Raw genomic sequence first — 18968 nt, 5'->3', positions numbered from 1 at the left:
ATTTCTAAAGGTGAAATACCAAATATTTAGCATTTACTTCCAATAAGACATAGTAGAAATGGAATAGAGCATTCATAAGGACAACTTCCCATACTTGTCCTCTCAATAATTGTGTCTTATTAAGTTGGGGGGACGACAATTTTGTTTTGGTCAGAAAATTAATCTTGGAGTTCCCATCAAGGCTCAGCAGTAACGAACCCAACAATACTCCATGAGGAGGTGGGTTCAATCCCTGGGCTCGCTCAGTGGGTTAAGGATCTGGCATTGTCCTGAGCTGCAGTGTAGGTCGCAGATGCAGCTCAGATCCTGTGTTGCTGTGGCTGTGGTATAGGCTGGCAGCTGCAGCTCTAATTCAACTGCTAGCCTGGGAACTTCCATATGCTGTGGGTGCAGCCCTAAAAAGACGAAGAAAGAAACTTAATCTCCCAATTATCCAAAAGAGTAAACAATTAATAGGCAAGGAAATTTTTAATATAATTCCAAACCTTCTTTAAATAAGAGATACTTTGATCATAATCCAGTCTCCTAAAAGTGCTACAAAATATAAAGTTCTTATATTTATGATAGAAAATAAAGGCCATCTAAGCCTCTTTTAAAGTTATACATTAAATACACTTTAGTATTAAATTTTTTTAAAATAATCATAAAAAATGAATTGTACTAAGAAGGAAGGTAGAATTTTAGGAAATAGGTTATTTTTAAGAAATAGATTATTTTTAAAAAACAAAGAAAAAAGGGAAAAATGGATGACCTAAAATTCAATGAGTCAGGATCTGCTTCTAAACTGAAAAACGCATTTATAACTTGATTATTCTTTTTGTTATACCTTGAAACAAGGATCTGTAAGAGTATTATCTACAATATGGTAGAATTTTAAGAAAAATTAAACATCTCGAAGCACCCTATGCATGCTAAAGTAGGACACAAATCAAAAATGGCTATGGCTGGGTATGTATGCTGTTTGGTCTACTTGCATACTGGGGTAACTAAAGCGCTTCTGAAGTTTTTCCATAATTCCTTTCTTTCTAGAATGGCATTAAATGGAGAGGTTTAATTGAATAAACATGCATCATGTTAACTCTCACCTCTTTTAATACCACTATATGAATTGATTCGATTATCAACCAGCAACACCAGGCCGCAGAGGGACGTGGAATAAAGTGACAGTGCTGTCTGGAGTCGGTGGAGCTTCACGCCACTTCGGTGGTTCCTCCTGTGCTTACAGAAATCCAGCATATCTGCTCTCAGCAGCCTCAGATTATGCATGGTCTTCAACTGGGCACCTAGGGGGCAGGCAACAGTCCCAGAAAGATACTTAGACAGCTGCAAAAAGCCAGGAGAACCGGATGCAAATCTCAATGGCAAGAATCCAGAGAAATCTGTGCTACAAAGAACTTAAAATGGGCGTTAACAGTTTTCTATTTTAATACTTATTAATATTTCATCTCTTTGTGAAAAATAACATGAATAAAAACAGAAAACTTATAGCCAACAAACTATAGGCTTTCTTGAAGCAGAACATAATTTTTAATAAAAAGAACCTGGGTTTACTCTACTCATATGCTACAGATTTTTCTCTTACAACATTAAAAAAAGTTGCACAGGGAGTTAAAAAATGTGGCGCAGTGGTTAACGAATACGACTAGGAACCATGAGGTTGCGGGTTCGGTCCCTGCCATTGCTCAGTGGGTTAACGATCCGGCGTTGCCGTGAGCTGTGGTTTAGGTTGCAGACGCGGCTCGGGATCCCGTGTTGCTGTGGCTCTGGCGTAGGCCGGTGGCTACAGCTCCGATTCGACCCCTAGCCTGGGAACCTCCATATGCCTCGGGAGTGGCCCAAGAAATAGCTAAAAAAAGAAAAAAAAAAAAAAAGTTGCACAGGTTACAATAAATTATGACTGCAAAAAGCAATACACTCACCTAAGTGAATGGTAAAACTTTCTTCCAACTTTCTCTGTTCCTCATAAATCCTTCCATTTGCTTCAGCAGATTCTCTGAACTGACTTGGTTGAACTTTAATTTCCTCACTGAAATTGAAAAAAATTACTGATATGCTTTTTTTAATGTCTGTCAATAACGTTTCTTAAAGGAAAGAATGCTTTATAGTCAAATAAGAGGAAACTAACAGCTGAAAGGAGCACTTAATTTATTCCTAAGCTTATCCTTAATCCGCGGGGATAAGTAGGATCATAGCACTCACAGGTTCTAAAATCCCCACTTATTCATCCATTTCTTTGGCTATTTCTTTCAGTAAGTAATGGATATTAATTTTTTTTAGTTATTACGATATCAATTCATGTCATCATTTAGTATTTCTTAGTAGCCTAAGAGAATGATTAAATGAAGTGACTAATATTACTTTAAAATGACATATTTTAAAAAATATACCTGAAGTTCCTGTCATGGCTCAGTGGAAATAAACCTGACTAGTACCCATGAAGACAGGTTCAATCCCTGGCCTCACTCAGTGGGTTAAGGATCTGGCGTTGCCCTGAGCTGTGGTGTAGGTTGCAGATATGGCTCGGATCTGGCATTGCTGTGGCTGCGGTGTAGGCCCGCAGCTACAGCTCCATTTTGACCTCTAGTCTGGGAACCTCTATATGTTGCAGGTGGTGTGGCCCTAAAAAGACCAAAGGAAAAAAAAGGATATATATATATATATCCTATGTCAAACTTAGTACTGGTGAAAAAATTAGAAAATCAACAAAGTGATTGGAATGAAAATGAAAAAGTCAAAGGAATAATAAAGAAAGGTGAAGTTGATTTCGACAGTCATATTTGCTCCCTTTTGTACCGTTTCCTATTTTTTCACTGCCTACATTCTCCCATTAAAGGGCTTCTCTCCTTGCTCCATTCTGCCCCTGTATTTCCTGAGAAGGTTTCCATGGAAGCCCCAGAACTGTATGACTGTCTAATCCAATTTCATGGTATGCTGAAGATAAGTCTGTAATAATCATCCATTCCCCTGACTACATTTTGGGGGTAAATCCAAACAGTCTCATTAGAGTTACTGATTGACTTCATTAGTAAATACGGCAAATTTAAACCTAAAAATTCATTTAAATACATATTAATAAAATGCTTTCATCTTAGGATACAGAAAGCTACTAGAGAATGTTGTTCCCATTCTAATAACAAGAAAAAAACAAAACCTATAAGATCACTTTTCTGGAGCTCATCAGAGATTTGTGGTAACAAGGTAACCAAGAAACTAAATTCTAAAGTGTGACATGCCCCTCCCAGGAGAGACAGGCCACACAGACGGTTTTCAGATTTGGCAAAGCAGGGTAGAAATAAGTTGCAGTAACGTAAGAGGGTAAGAAGAAATCAACTAAAATTTTAACAAATTCCTCTTTTTTTTGCTTTTTTTTAGGCCTGCACATGCGGCATATGGAAGGTCCTAGGCTAGGGGTCGAATCAGACCTGTAGCTGCCAACCTATGCCACAGCCACAGCGATGCCAGATCCAAGCCACATCTGCATCCTGCTCCACAGCTCATGGCAATGCCGGATACTTAACCCACTGAGCGAGGCCAGGGATCAAACCTGCTTCCTCACAGATACTAGTTGGGTTCGTTACCACTGAGCCACATCATGAACTCCAAATTTTAACAAATTCCTAAGCGTGGGCTAGCATGTAAATTTAGAAGGGCCATGAACTCCAGGGAAAGACTCCAGTGAAGTCTTTCTCACTGGCCTCCACCAAGGTGCTTAAGAAAACACTGGGGGCAGGGCAGGAGAAGAGAAGAGCCCACTCAGTGCCACAAGTAGAAATGCTAAGGATGCCCAAAGCCCGCCACTCGGATCTGCAGGGCTTGCATAAGACTGAAGCTGGACAAAGACCACAGAGACCTGTCTCCCACCTCCACCTATGAATCTGGCACCAGGTAACAAACATTGTAAATTGCTGGGGTGGGGGTGGGGAAGGAGGCGGAGCAAACCATGCACAGGGGCCTCCAGCTGCAATGCAGGGCTGCAAAGACAGCTGAGGGTGGAGCAGAAAGACAGAGAACAATCTGGATCCTAAAGCCCCACTCTAAACACAAAGTGGCAGCAGCATAGTGCTGCAGAAAATGAAGCCTGTGGTATACTGAAGAACAGAAGCCAAACAGCTCAGCTGCTGCTTAGATCTGCATGACCTTCACATTAACAGCCTGTTTGTTTCTGGGTATAGGCACTACCTACCTCGGTCTCTTCTCTAACATACAAAATAGGCAGCATTCAGTTTAAAGAGAGAGAGAGTACAAACACACACCAGCAAGCAAGACCCCCAAAAGCAAGCAAAAAGAAAAAAGAAAAAAATAAATAAATAACCTACTGTCAAGAGATAAAGCAATCGACAGAAACAGACTTAGAGATGACCCAGATATTGGGACTAAAAGAAAGGGACTTTCAAATGACTATGATTAACATGCTAAAAGATCTAGTGTAAAACAACACACAAGGACAGGACAGATAAGGAATTCGAGCAAAGAGAGAAAGCAGTAGAAATAAAACATGGTATCAGATTGATAACAGAGACATCAATTCCTTTGCCAGGCTTGTCAGCAGACCACCAACACATTTTATGATACCACCATTACCCTGAGACCAAAACTAAATGAAGATGTAAGAAAAAATAAGGCTACAGACCAACATACATATATAGTGGGTATATTTGTTTCTTATTTTATGTGGATATATTTTACCCATATTTACATGTAATATATAAGAAATCATGCCTTAGTATGTAGAAGTTTGAACTATAAAACTTCTAGGAGAAAATCTTTGTGATCCTGGATTAGGCAATGATATCTTAGATAAGACAAGCTGTTTAAAAACTGGTAAAGTGCACTTGAGATGAAAAACTTTGTTCTTCTAAAGACACTATTAATAGGAAAATGAAGAGACAAACCACAAGAGAAAATATTTGTAAAACACCTATCTGATGATGGACTTGTATCCAGAATATATGTGTTCATCACTATTTTCATTTGAATGAGCAGTACAGTCAAATATGTTAATGTCCAGGATGTGTTTCTAATTACAAAAAAATTGTTTAAATATTCCTAAAGTGTTGTCTTGGGGAAAATAACAACACAAATGAAAGATTACAGTAAAAGGTGATATAGACAGTATCAGATAAATAGTTGAGTGATAATCCATCTGTCTCTTTGTACATCTATCCCATAAATATTTATTTATGTATCTGTGTCAAGATGTAGACACTTGGCAAAGATCTGGGTATACAACAGTAGAAAAAAATCAATACGGTTTTTGTCTTCAAGGCAGGAAGAATGGGGGAGACCAACATACAAATAACACACTAATTCTAAATGTTTCTAGCAGACACAAGAAAGTGCTGGAAATAGGACTATCATACTGTGCTAAATATATTTCCATTTGAATATACTTTAGCATTTAAAAGAAGAAAGAAAAATTCAAAGATACGAGTACACAGCCAGGAAGTAACAGGTACTGTCAAGCTCTGGGGCAATATATGAAACACAATGTATATAGGCCATAGGTACTACACGAATTATGAAGTACGCAAAGTTCTCTATACTATTTTTATACCTCATTCATCTATTACTGCATGTATCATTCTGTACGGTATTGATTTATTTACAGGTCCATCTCTCTAGAATATAAGCTCCACATGGGAAGTTATCGTTTTGGTTTTTCTTAGAGAGTGTTTGCCATTTAAGATGCAGTCAACCAATGTTTACTGTTCTGAAAGGAAACCAACTTAAAGAAACAAGAGATAGTACTTGGTACCTAGGTATACATACCCACAAGATTTATAAGGCCAAGTTCTGGGGGGAAGTCATCACTGTACACCAACCAATTACCCCACTCTCCCCACCACCAAAAAATCCACATAAAGTCTATACAAGGAAAGGTGTTAGAAGAAGTATATATACGATTACCTTGAATTTTCACTGGTAACATCAAAATGTCTACAACTAAAAGGTCCAATTTTACAATAAATACAAACTATTACTGACAATGACCCTTCATCTGATAAGAACTATATCTGATTAATACCTGAGGGAGCTGTTATTGGGGTTTTTTAGGTCCTGATGAAGTTTTATCACCCATTCCTGATACTCTTGCTTTTGAATGGCAGTGGATTGTTTTAGTTCATTGGACCATTTATTTTCTAAGTCCTAAAAAGAGAGAGTACATCCTTTAGGTTAAATTTTTTTTTTACAGAAATAAGTAAGTAAAAAAACATAATCTAAAAGTCATTGTATTTCACTTACTTGCTGGGACTCGAAATGTTGAGCTGCCAATGAATTTACATCTTGATCTGTCAGTGATTTTCCCAACTCCTGCATCACTTTTTCCATTTCAATACCTTGTCTAAAACATAAATAGGCGATCAGTTATATTCATTAAATTTTAGGGTATACAACCACTTTGGATTCATTAACAACCTCTACAAAGTGAAAAGAAAATTTTTATCTTATAGGAGTATGTCCAGGTATGGCAACTATAATATCTGGAAAGCACTTTAAAGCCTTGGAAATGGAGATGTGGAAACTATGATAATGTTATATAATACCAATGACGTCATCTGTGCTGCTAAATGTGAATCCAAATTTAGTGCATAAATGAAAGCATTCAAAATCTAGCTGCTCTTTCAATTTCCATGGCTAAGAGTTAAAAGTCCAGACCCCTTTCATCTGCAGATTTTTCACTAAGAAGACTCTGCAATTCCAGATTAAACACAATTCCTATTTATCTGATCATGAGTTAAAGTGACTTCAACTTTTGAAAGGTACTTTATATTATAACCAGAAGCTGCCAGTTAGGTCCTAAGAATCAAACTGGTATTAACTCACAAAGTTCCCTTTATAGAGGAATGTGAACTACATTCTGAAGATATGTTTTAGTCTTATCTTCATTTATCCATATAATGTGCAGAAATTAAAAATGGTTTTCAGAGTTCTCTAATGGCTCAGCAGTTAAGGATCCAGTGTTGTCACTACTGTGGCTCAGGTTGCTGCTGTGGCACAGGTTCTATCCCTGGCCCAGGAACTTCCAAATGACTCAGACACAGCCAAAAAAAAAAAAAAAAAAAGTTTTCCCTACAGGAAACACTAATCAATATAACGGTTATTTATGGGGGAAATGATAGCGACTTCTGGATGGGCAGAGGGGAGCCTTCTGCAGGGCTAGAATCATCTATTTCTTGATCTGGGTGATGACGACATGCTTACTTTATGAAAATTTATTGAGCTGCATATCTATAGTTTATTGTTTTTTTTGTATTACATTATATTCTAATAAACAAGATCATTAAAAATTATCTTCTGGAGTTCCAGCTGTGGTGCAGTGGAAATGAACCCAACCAGGAACCATGAGGTTGTGGGTTCGATCCCTGGCTTCGCTCAGTGGGTTAAGGATCCAGCGTTGCCATGAGCTGTGGTGTATGTTGCAGACGAGGCTCGGATCCCACGTTGCTGTGGCTCTGGCGTAGGCTGGAGGCTACAGCTTGACTGGACTCCTAGCCTGGGAACCTCCATATGCTGCAGGTGAGGCCCTAAAAAGACAAAAAAAAAAAATTATCTTCTAATACAAACATATTTTTAAAAGTTTGTTCTAAAACTTATTTAAAACAAACTTGGAAAGACTGGAACACAGGCATGAACTACAAGGATATTACTATCATTCTAGCCAGTTTAAGTAAACTGCTCTTAAAAGAGAATTTATACTAATTTATAACTGATTAAGATATTATATGTATATGATAAATGAAACTCATTCACATGCTATACATTTATGTATTTCTATGTATACTTCCTAGTATTAAACATTCAGTACTATTTATTCCCCACTTAATTCTAATGAAAGTGATCCCATTAACTTTCTAATAACTACTAGAGATCAGGTGAGATTATGGTGCCAATAGGCTTTTTATTTACTTAACACAGAAACAGCTGCTAAGCATTTATAAATACAAACTTTGATACAAATATATTAATTTTACATGACACATGTTCCCTCTAGTGGATAAAAACTATCATTGCCATTTTGAAGTTTCAAAGAAATAGCCTGAATCTGGTTTGCTAAAAGAAGCAAATTTCCAGTGAGGGGGGAAGACGAGCAGATAACAATTCCACAAATAAAATTTCATTAACATATTACACCCTAAATGTGTTAGAAATATAAATAGCTAATGATACAGTTAGTTGTACAATATATATTTTCTATGATTCAGACCAAAGGAAATTTTATTTTTTTCTTTTTTGGCAGCCTCATGGCATATGGAGCTTCTGGGCCAGGGGTCAGATCTAAGCCACAGTTGCGACCTAAGCCACAGCTGTGGCAACACTGAATCCTTAATCCACTGTGCCAGGCTGGGGATCGAACCTGTGTCCCAGTGCTCCCAAGACTCCACCGATCCCATTGCGACACAGTGAAAACCCCAAGAAAGTTTATTTTAGATGAAACACCATTTACGGCTCAGTATGTCTGGCATAACAATTCTGATAACCTAGATATCGTCTTGAAGACACTTAGGAAAAAAGGTCATTGTAATTACATGATGTTGTACTGAGAAAAATTCTTTTAAAGATGTAAAATAGAATTAAAATAAGAGAGAAATGAGAAAATGCACCCCCTCTGCTCATAAATTAACTAAATGAATTAAGCACCAAAATTCTGGATGAACTTCCAATGAATTCCAACTTACCATTAATTACACTGTTGACCTTTGCAATAAATCTTACCTACCTTTTTTAGGGTAGTACATAGCTTATTTTTATTTTTTAAGCTAATAGTTTAGACGTGCAAAAAATGAACTATAGAACTGTTCTTAAAATAAATGTATTCAAATATTGTTTGTATGTTTAGAGGGGGAAAAAAAGCAAAGCCCCATGAAGAAGTCCAGCCAAAGGACACTTCAAAGACTAACATAAATCAAAACAAACCCCTGCTAAAAATCTTCCCCAAGATAGAAAAAAAAATGTATAAAGTATGAGTAAATACAGATTGTTAATTAGTTAATTCAGCTTCCCAAAAGCTGAAGAGTCATATGGAATGAGAATCTGCTTTCAATTTTGAAAAAAAGAAAGGACAATTATAGAATATTGATGGTCAGAACTGAAACTTTCTGGGAGGTGTAGGCAGCAGGCAGCAAAGTGGGCCACAGTTCAGAGCAGCTCAGCAGCTGAATGAAAGTAGGATGGATGGCTACTGACATGCACCTCAGATAGCTAAGCTGGGAATTTTTTTCAGTATATCTAAATAGGCAGAATGAGCCTAGTCCCAGAAAACCTGAGATCCAAGAACAGATTCAGAAAGAGATGAAGATTATATTATTTGAAGCCCTGGTAGGAAAAAAATAAATGAAGCAAATGAAGTTCAAAAAAAGGCAATTAATTAGTATAAGGTAATATACATGTATTAAAAAATCTGTATTTAATATGCAGTCATATTTAAAATATGTATATAATATTACTAGCTACATAATAAAGAACTAGAAGAAAATCAACTTATTTTGCCTCAGTTTCCTCATCTGTAAAATGGGGATAATACTAGCAGGATTGTGGTAAGGATCAGTGAGGCAGGACATCCATTATGGACTGCATGCTTGTGTCCCTCCAGAACTCATATGTTGAAACCCTAACCCTCAATGTAATGGTATCTGGAGCTGGGGCCTTTGGGAGGTCATGAGCCTTACGTGAGCTCAGGAGGTTGGAGCTCCTGATGGGATTAGTGGCCAGAAGAAGAGATGCTACAGCTCTCTGTCTCTGAGAGACCTGCCAGGAGCCTACGCTAAGGGAAGGCAGTATGAGCAATGTCATGCAGGCACTGTCTACAAGCTGAGTGGTGGGCCCTCACCAGACACTGTGTCTGCTGACACCTTGATCTTGGACTCCTCAGCCTCCAGACTATGAGAAATCAATTTCTGTTGTTTAAGCCACCCAGTCTATTGCACTTTTTTTATAGCAGCCTGAACTAAGACAGCATCAAGCACTCTGCACAGTGCCCAGGACAAAGCAAACCCTCAACAGAGGTAAGCGACTCCTCTTGTGGAACTAAGAATAGATGAAGCCAGCATAATTTGTTTAGGTAAATCACTTGAGAAGTTCTAGAAACCTATGAGGACCTCACGTTCCCAGTTGAAATGACAGATTTAAACACACAAGAAAATTAATTTCTAGTGTAAAGATTCTTTTCTATTTTATTCTTCAATTTTATAAAAAAGAGAGAACACGCTGATCTGCAACCTATCGTGATTTGACTACGTAACATTTAACTATGATAACGCAAGAACTTTGAAATACCTCTCTCGCAATTTTTTCAGCTCCACATCTCTTTCGCCAATCAGTTCTGAGATACTAACAAAGTAATTGTGTTCCAAATTGAGGAGGGTTTCAGAGGCGGGAGAATGGATTAGGTCGTGGTACACATCTGCAAAATCTTCATCCCAGCTGGGCTCTTCTGGCCTCGCGTGCTCTAATGTGGTCTATGAGATGAGACATAGAGATTCTTAGATCCCAATGCGGTACTCTTAGTTAACACACCAGCAGGAAGTACGTATATTATAATTCCATTCCTGTGCAAGGACACGAAGCGCCTCTATGTACATACATTATAAGGTTACAGAGAGTTATGTGAGTGTACAAAAAAATAGGGGATGATGTAAACTACGTTGTTAAAGTGGGTTACCTAGAGGCTGGGATATGAGGGGGGTGTTAATGTGTAGCAAGGATTAGGAAGTGTCCACAAATAAACACACAAACCAATAAAACCAGGGTGGTAAGTAAGCTCAGGTCCCATTTCTGTAGAACATATTCACACTTGAAGAGATGACCAACAAAATGCTATTTGGGGCTATTCAGCAGAGTGTGATTTCTGATGCCTTTCACTTTATATTCTAATGTACTGCATAACAGAATATCTTGCATATATTAATTATATAATCAGAAAAAAAGCCTTTCATTATTAAAAATATATTGCTAAGAAAAGGTCTTTAGGCTACGTATTTACAGAATGACGTTATTTACGCAATAACAGTGACACTGAAAACCCAATTCGTGTATAGGAATTTATATCAAGATGTACGTGTGCAACTTTCTTCCTTTGAACTTTGCAAGTACCTTTTTCTTTATAAAAATATAAGCATGTTTTTAAGTATATGAAAACAGTAGCTGTCAAAATGGTAACAGGGCTGAATGAATAAACCTTGATTAAACAAGAAAAAGAGAACCATGCGGAGAGGCGGACTAGAGATTCCCTGAGCACACACACAAATACACTGAGGGGGACAGATGCCTGTCCCCATCACGTGTGCTGTGCCAATACACCAGACACACACAGTGCTCTACCCGGGAGGAAACTGACATGCTGAGAAGGCCTCTGCCAAAGGTTATACAATTTACTGGCAAAAGTGGAAATAACACTGGAATTCCTGTTGTGGCGCAGTGGAAACGAATCCAACTTGGAACCATGAGGTTGCGGATTCGATCCCTGGCCTTGCTCAGTGGGTTAAGGATCCAGTATTGCCATGAGCTGTGGTGTAGGATGCAGATGTGACTCGGATGCCGCACTGCTGTGGCTGGGGCGTAGCCGGCAGCTATAGCTCCAATTCAACTCCTAGCCTGGGAACCTCCATATGCTGAGGGTGCAGCCCAAAAAAGCAAAAACAAAAACAAGCTACTGGAGTTCCAGAATCCTGGCACTGCTACAAGGCTGATCTCTACGTAACAAGAGGTGCTATGTCTCAACTAAATTTGCATAGGCTAAGAACAAGTACTTGCTCAAGTAATGCTTATTGATTAATTCACTATATATCTGCACTCTGGTGATTAAATAATACAAGTTTATTATTCTGTCATATTGGTATTATTGCTATTATTACTATTGTTATGCTCATGAATTTGGAGAATAATCAAATTCCTATTTTTAAAATGTCTAAGACACAAAAGAGTAAGTAAATCCATAAAGTCAGTAAATATGGTCAATATTTGTTATGGTAAGATTAACAAACAAGCCTTTCTGGAGCTAATACTTGGGAAGTTTTCTCTTTGGTCACCCAACCTCTGGGATGAGGAGGTTCTGCCCAAGAGGAGGGACTGTCTTCTTCAGGAGCATTGCCTGGACCACTGTCTTCCCCGACCTCTCTACACCCTCCCATAGTATTTACCCGGATCCTAACACTGCCTGCGCGGCGCAACAATGGTCTGGGCATCTGTCCCTTCCTATTAGACTGTAAACTCCAGGAAGGCAAAGGCTTACCCTCAGCTGAATACCCAGCCCATTTCAGAGGTACAAAAAATATTGGGTGAATTAATTAAGTAGAATTATTCTTTAAACACATCGTAACAGCTTTATTCCTTTTATCAGCAGAAAGATGATATTAAATTGTAACTATCACAAACATTTTTTTAAACTTTTTTTTTAAGTCTGCACCCGTGGCACATGGAAGTTCCCAGGCTAGGGGTCAAATCAGAGCTGCAGCTGCTGGCCTACGCCACAGCCACAGCAAGGCGGGATCCTAGCCGCTTCTGCAACTTACACCACAGCTCACGGCAAGAGAAGATCCCTGACCCACTGAATGAGGCCAGAGCTCGAACCCACATCTTCATGGATATTAGACAGATTCGTTTCCACTACACCACAATGGGAACTGCTCACAAACATTTTTTTAAACTCAGTTTTTGACATTTAAAATAATATATGTAAATAGATGGACTACTACTCAGCCATAAAAAAAGAACAAAATAATGTCATTTGCAGCAGCATGGATGCAACTAGAGATTCTCATGCTAAGTGAAGTAAGTTAGAAAGAGAAAGACAAATACCATACAATATCACTTGTGTGTGGAATCTAAAATATGACACAAATGAACCTATCTACAAAAGAGAAACAGACTCCAAACAGAGAGCAGACTTGTGGCTGCCAAGAGGGAGGGGGAGGGAGTCGGATGGACGGGGAGTTTGGAGTCAGTAGATGCAAACTTTTACATTTAGAATGGATAAGCAATAAGGTCCTACATATAGCACAGGGAACTATATCCAATCTTTGGAACAGAACATGTAGGAAGATAATATGAGAAAGGGAACATATATATACATGTATGACCGGGTCACTTTGCTATACAGCAGAAATCGGCACAACATTATAAATAAACTATACTCTAATAAAACATTTTTAAAAATAATATGTGTAAATAGAATCATTTTGTAAATAAGCTAGGAAACCTTACTGGATATGGAGTAAACTGCTTTGAATAACAAATATGACCACATAAGATTGATTTCTTTCAAATTCCTAGATTGAATTTACTTAAAGCGGCATGTAATTCACTCATTACAGCTTGCAATTACTGAATCTGTTTACATAGTTCTGTATCTTGCTTCCTAACTAAAATGTCAACTTCATTTTGTGCCTGCCACATTTGATACCCAATATCTCATACAGTACCTGGCATACAGGAGACTCTCAACATTGCGTATCTCCTCAATTCTGATGTACATTTTTTCACATGACAGCTTTCAGAAATGAGGATGCACTGTATACTTGATGGTATGTTGGCATTCTACCACAGTTTAATTGGGATGGTGTTCTTTCTTAGCATGAAAAAACCTGGTGTGTTATAATTAATGGCCTCTTATACTTTATGAAATGAAGTATATTCTTTAAAAGGAAAAATGAGGACAATTTTAATTACATAACAACAGTGAAGTGAGGTGAGAGGGCAAGAGTTTAAAATGAACTACAGGGAGTTCCTGTTATGGCACAGTGGAAACAATCTGAGGTTGCAAGTTTGATCCCTGGTCTCGCTCAGTGGGTTAAGGATCCGGTGTTGCCGTGAGCTGTTGCTTAGGTCACAGATGCAGCTCGGATCCCGAGTTGCTGTGGCTCTGGTGTAGGCTGGTGGCTACAGCTCCAATTTGATCCCAGCCTGGGAACCTCCATATGCCTTGGGTGTGGCCCTAAAAAGACAAAAAGATAAATCCATAAATAAAATAAAATGAACTACTACTGCTAGCTTACAGTTGCCAGATAAAATACAGGACACTCAGTTAAACTAGAATTTCAGATAAACAAGGAGTAATTTTTTAGTGTATGTTCCATGGAATATGTGAGATATACAAAAAATTATTCCTTGTTTATCTAAAATTCCAATTTAAATGGGTGTCATGTATTTTTAATCACTAAATCTGGCAATCCTATCCTGAGCAGAGATATAAAAGTAGCCTCTCATTTTACAAGAGTATTACATAAAGGGAGTTCCCTTTGGGGCTCAGTGGTAATGAACTGACTAGTATCCATGAGGATGCAGGTTTAATCCCTGGCCTTGCTCAGTGGGTTAAGGATCTGGCATTGCCAAAAGCTGCGGTGTAGGCTGCAAACACGGCTCAGATCCTGAGTCGCTACGGCTGTGGTGTAGGCCAACAGCTGCAGCTCTAATTCAACCCCTAGCCTGGGAACCTCCATATGTCGCAGGTGTGCCCCCCCACAAAAAAAAGAGTATTACATAAAGTATTGTGTCCTATGTGCTCACCCTGATAATTGGGAGCACACAAGCATTGGTATATACCACATACAATGGAATACATTTTTGCGCATAAAGAAAAAGGGGTTCTACTACTGTTTCAGTATTACCTTAGCAATTATAAAATCTTCAATCATTATATTTCAAAAAACAAACAAACAAACAAACACACTCACAGAAAAAGAGATTAGATTTGTGGTTATCAGCAGCTAGGGAAGGGGGGGAGGGGAAACTTGATGAAGGCTGTGAAAAGATACAAACTTTCAGGTATAACAAGTACTGGGTACATCATGTACAACATAATAAATATAATTCACACTGCTGTAAGGTATACAGTAAAGTCATTAGGAGAGTAAATCCTAAGCATTCTCAGTACAAGAAAAAAAATGTTTTCCTACTTCGTCAGTATTTTATCTCTATGAGATGATGGATGATCATTAAACTTGTGATAATCACTTCTTGATGTATGTTAATCAAATTACTGTGCTATATACCTTAAACTTACACAATGCTACATGTCAACCGCATCTCAATAAAACTGGGAGAAAAAGAATCCTCATCAAAATCCAGAATAGCCCTAAAATTTACAATCTGATCTATCTCACCTCCGTATAAGCTTTGGCCCATGTACTTGCCAGCTGATGTAAATCCACTTCCCCAGACTTCACGGCTTCCAGAGCTGCTTCAGCATCTCGGTCATAATCTCTGAGGGATTCTTCTTCTATAAACTGGCTCAGAGCTTCTTTTAAGTCTGTCACAGGGACAATGAATACCATTATCAGCAGACATAAATAGGGAACATTCCATCTACTAAGCATACCAATGTGAGCCTTCATTTTACCAAGTTTATACCCTTAATAGAATGTCTAGCTAAATTAAAATATGCCTGGAGGATCATCTAACTAAACTCACAATTACTTTTCTTTACAATTATAGGTCAAAATTCTTAACTCCCACATACAGCCCTAAGACTAATTAAAAATATTAATTTCTTAGGCCTGATTCATTTGAAACCGAGTAAGGAAAAGCACAAAAAGATCTACAGATTTAGAAGGTCTGAAGGTTTCCATACTTAAATGAGTTTTCTATATAACTCTACGGGGTATATATTGTGACATTCTTTCAATGTGAAAGAGAAATTGAGTAATTAGCATGATCTACAACCCCAATTTTAAAAACACTATGTAAAGAGCCCTGGTAGAGAAACCAGGCTATCTGTGCTCTGGTCTTGGCCCTGTCATTACATCTGTAACTTTACACCAGAGGGTCTCAATCTTTGGTTCCCTGGAGGGCTTACTGAAATCGATGGTTGCCTGCCACCCCCAGTTTCTGGCTCAGTAAGAATTGGGTGGAGCCCAAGAATTCACATGTCTAACAAGTTCCCAAGTGACACTGTAACTGCTGATCAGGGAACAATTTTTGAGAACCACTCCTTTCAGCAAATAACTTAATCTTTTAATGTACAGTTCCCTTATTTGTACAACGAGATTGTGCTAGGAAATTTCTAGGCCAATCTTCTATGATCCAACCTAGTTCCAATTTAAAAATTTTCCCTCATCTGAAGACAGAACATAGACCTTTTAAAATGGCTTAATACAGGAGTTCCCGTCGTGGCGCAGTGGTTAACGAATCCGACTAGGAACCATGAGGTTGCGGGTTCGGTCCCTGCCCTTGCTCAGTGGGTTAACGATCTGGCGTTGCCGTGAGCTGTGGTGTAGGTTGTAGACGCGGCTCGGATCCCGCGTTGCTGTGGCTCTGGTGTAGGCCGGTGGCTACAGCTCCGATTCAGCCCCTAGCCTGGGAACCTCCATATGCCGCAGGAGCGGCCGAAGAAATAGCAACAACAACAACAACAAAAGACAAAAAAAAAATAAATAAATAAAATAAAATAAAATAAAATAAAATAAAATGGCTTAATACAGATGACTTTATGGAATTCATTTAGGTAAGCAAAGATTATTGAAAGATTAATACTCTCTCTTCCAGGACAGCTCAGGGAATTGAGGACCAGATCATTAAAAGGGCAATACATTTAGCACCTAACAAGTGGTAGCTGAAATGTCTTGTAAATCCATCTAACTACATTAAGAGGTTACAAGTTCTAATCCGGACTCTGTATTTTTCATCATGTTTAATTTTAATTTAATTTTTATACTAAAATGCCTAACAAACAACTACAAGGAATCTAGGAAAAAACACTCACTACAACAAAGGTCTGGGGAACCTCTTCTTCTTGAAAACTTTGGGGTTGTTTCCAATACATTTTAGGTTTATGCGTTCTAATATGAAACTTCTAATAACCAACTCCATAGGAAAATAATAAAGTGATATTTAAAAAAAAAATCAATCCTCACCTTTTTCTATAAAGCACGGTAAGTTGTGCAGCAGCATCAAACGTCCATGTAAATGACCGGCATTCTCTTGAACAGGAAATCTGAGGGGTACCCTCAGTTCAAAGCCCTGACTTCCCACTCTGAATTTATACACAAATTCCCTCTCTCTGTTGCAGAATCTTTCTCTGTTTTTCTTCATCTTCTTTTTCAGGACTTCTATAGAACTAACCAAAAAACTCAGTAGGTTATAAGGCCACCAAAAAACCCACAATGTTTCACTGTTGCTCTATCAATTCTAAGAAAATGTTCCCCCACTCAGAAACTTCGTTTGTGTGACTCTGAGGCAATTATTCTAGTTTATCCCTGCATTTTCACCTTTGTGAAAAAAACAAAGTGCTTCTTCTTCTTCTTTTTTTTTTTTTTTGTGTCTTTTTGCCATTTCTTGGGCCGCTCCTGCGGCATATGGAGGTTCCCAGGCTAGGGGTCGAATCGGAGCTGTAGCCACTGGCCTATGCCAGAGCCACAGCAACGCGGGATCCGAGCCGCGTCTGCAACCTACACCACAGCTCACGGCAACGCCAGATCCCCAACCCACTGAGCAAGGGCAGGGATCAGGGCAGGGATCGAACCCGCAACCTCATGGTTCCTAGTTGGATTCGTTAACCACTGTGCCAGACGGGAACTCCTCTTCTTTTTTTTTTTTTTTTTTTTTTTTTTGTCTTTTTGCCATTTCTTGGGCCGCTCCCATGGCATATGGAGGTTCCCAGGCTAGGGGTCGAATCGGAGCTGTAGCTGCCAGCCTACACCAGAGCCACAGCAACGCGGGATCCGACCTGCGTCTGTGACCTACACCACAGCTCACGGCAACGCCGGATCGTTAACCCACTGAGCAAGGGCAGGGATCGACCCTGCAACCTCATGGTTCCTAGTCAGATTCGTTAACCACTGCGCCACGACGGGAACTCCCTCTTCTTTTTTTTTTTAATGAAGTTTCTTTTAAACTCTATTTAAGGAGTCTTTTGTGGCAAAGGATCCAGCATTGTCACTGCAGCGTCTTGGGTCACCACTCCTGGCCTAGAAAGTTCCACATGCTGAGGGTGCAGTCAAAAATAAATAAACTTAATTTAGGAAAAAATTATGCCCATAAAGTACTCAGCTTTCCCAGGCAGAGTTCTCAAGAATAGGTAAGGAACATGGAAAGAGTAGAGGACTCTTAGGAAGAGACGCATGGTGGCCGGATATAGTTCGTGCAATAGTTGGTAAATGCCAAGTCAACGAAACAGACTGAGGACCAACAAGTTATCTTGAAGATCTTAGATGCTGTGGGTAGGAGATCTTATTGAGAGTGGAGGGAAGGGAGATGGTGCTGGAAAGATTTCCCTATGGGAAGAAGATACACAGAAACAGGGCAGCCCACAAGGCAAACTGGAAAACTATTTGGAAAGAAGGAAATTTGGTCAAAGAGAATACATCAATTGAAGATTTATATATTAATTTCCTAACTGGACTCTTGTCTCTAATCATTTCCCGCATCAAATCAGTTCTAACGCTATTCTCTACACTGTAGTCATAGAAATCTGTGTGTGTTCATAATATAATTTTATTTTTTAATTATTTCCCCAATACAATTTTTTCCTACTGTACAGCATGGTGACCCAGTTACACACACATGTACACATTCTATTTTCTCACATTATCATGCTCCATGATAAGTGACTAGACATAGTTCCCAGCGCTACAGAGCGGGATCTCATTGCTAATCCATTCCAAAGGTAATAGCTTGCATCTATTAACCCTAAACTCCCAATCCACCCCGCTCCCTCCCCCCAACCTCCTGGCAACCACAAGTCTATTCTCCAAGTCCATGATTTTCTTTTCTGTGGAAAGGTTCATTTGTGCCGTATATTAGATTACATATATAAGTGATATCATACAGTACTTGTCTTTCTCTTTCTGACTTACTTCACAGAACTAGAACAAACAATCCCAAAATTTATATGGAACCACAAAAGACCCAGAATCACCAAAGCAATTCTGAGGAACAAAAACCAAGCAGGAAGCATAAATCTCCCAAACTTCAGGCAACATTACAAAGCCACAGTCATCAAGGCAGTGTGGTACTGGTATCAAAACAGACATACA

General features: G+C 38.8%; 1 protein-coding gene across 12 annotated transcripts in view; it reads right to left on the bottom strand.

Moving 5' to 3' along the window:
- Nucleotides 1-18968, bottom strand: part of C5H12orf4 (chromosome 5 open reading frame, human C12orf4) — a 47434-nt gene that overhangs the window by 26072 nt on the left and 2394 nt on the right. For 7 of the 12 annotated variants that reach the window (XR_002343791.1, XR_002343792.1, XM_005655700.3 and 4 more), the window contains 7 exons: nt 16848-17050; nt 15099-15244; nt 10276-10457; nt 6244-6343; nt 6026-6147; nt 1920-2026; nt 1086-1283 (listed from right to left, as the gene is read on the bottom strand). Coding sequence is in view for 10 of the 12 variants with exons in the window: in NM_001243412.1 (NP_001230341.1) it covers nt 1086-1283; nt 1920-2026; nt 6026-6147; nt 6244-6343; nt 10276-10457; nt 15099-15244; nt 16848-17050 (1058 nt within the window). In the remaining 2 variants the exon portion in view is untranslated. The remainder of the gene's footprint in view (nt 1-1085; nt 1284-1919; nt 2027-6025; nt 6148-6243; nt 6344-10275; nt 10458-15098; nt 15245-16847; nt 17051-18968) is intronic. The other 5 variants (NM_001243413.1, XM_021090921.1, XM_021090919.1 and 2 more) reach the window with 2 other exon arrangements.

Source organism: Sus scrofa, chromosome 5 (genome assembly GCF_000003025.6).
Source record: "Sus scrofa isolate TJ Tabasco breed Duroc chromosome 5, Sscrofa11.1, whole genome shotgun sequence".
In the NCBI taxonomy this organism is placed as follows: domain Eukaryota; kingdom Metazoa; phylum Chordata; class Mammalia; order Artiodactyla; family Suidae; genus Sus; species Sus scrofa.
This window is presented reverse-complemented; position numbering and strand designations above follow the sequence as displayed.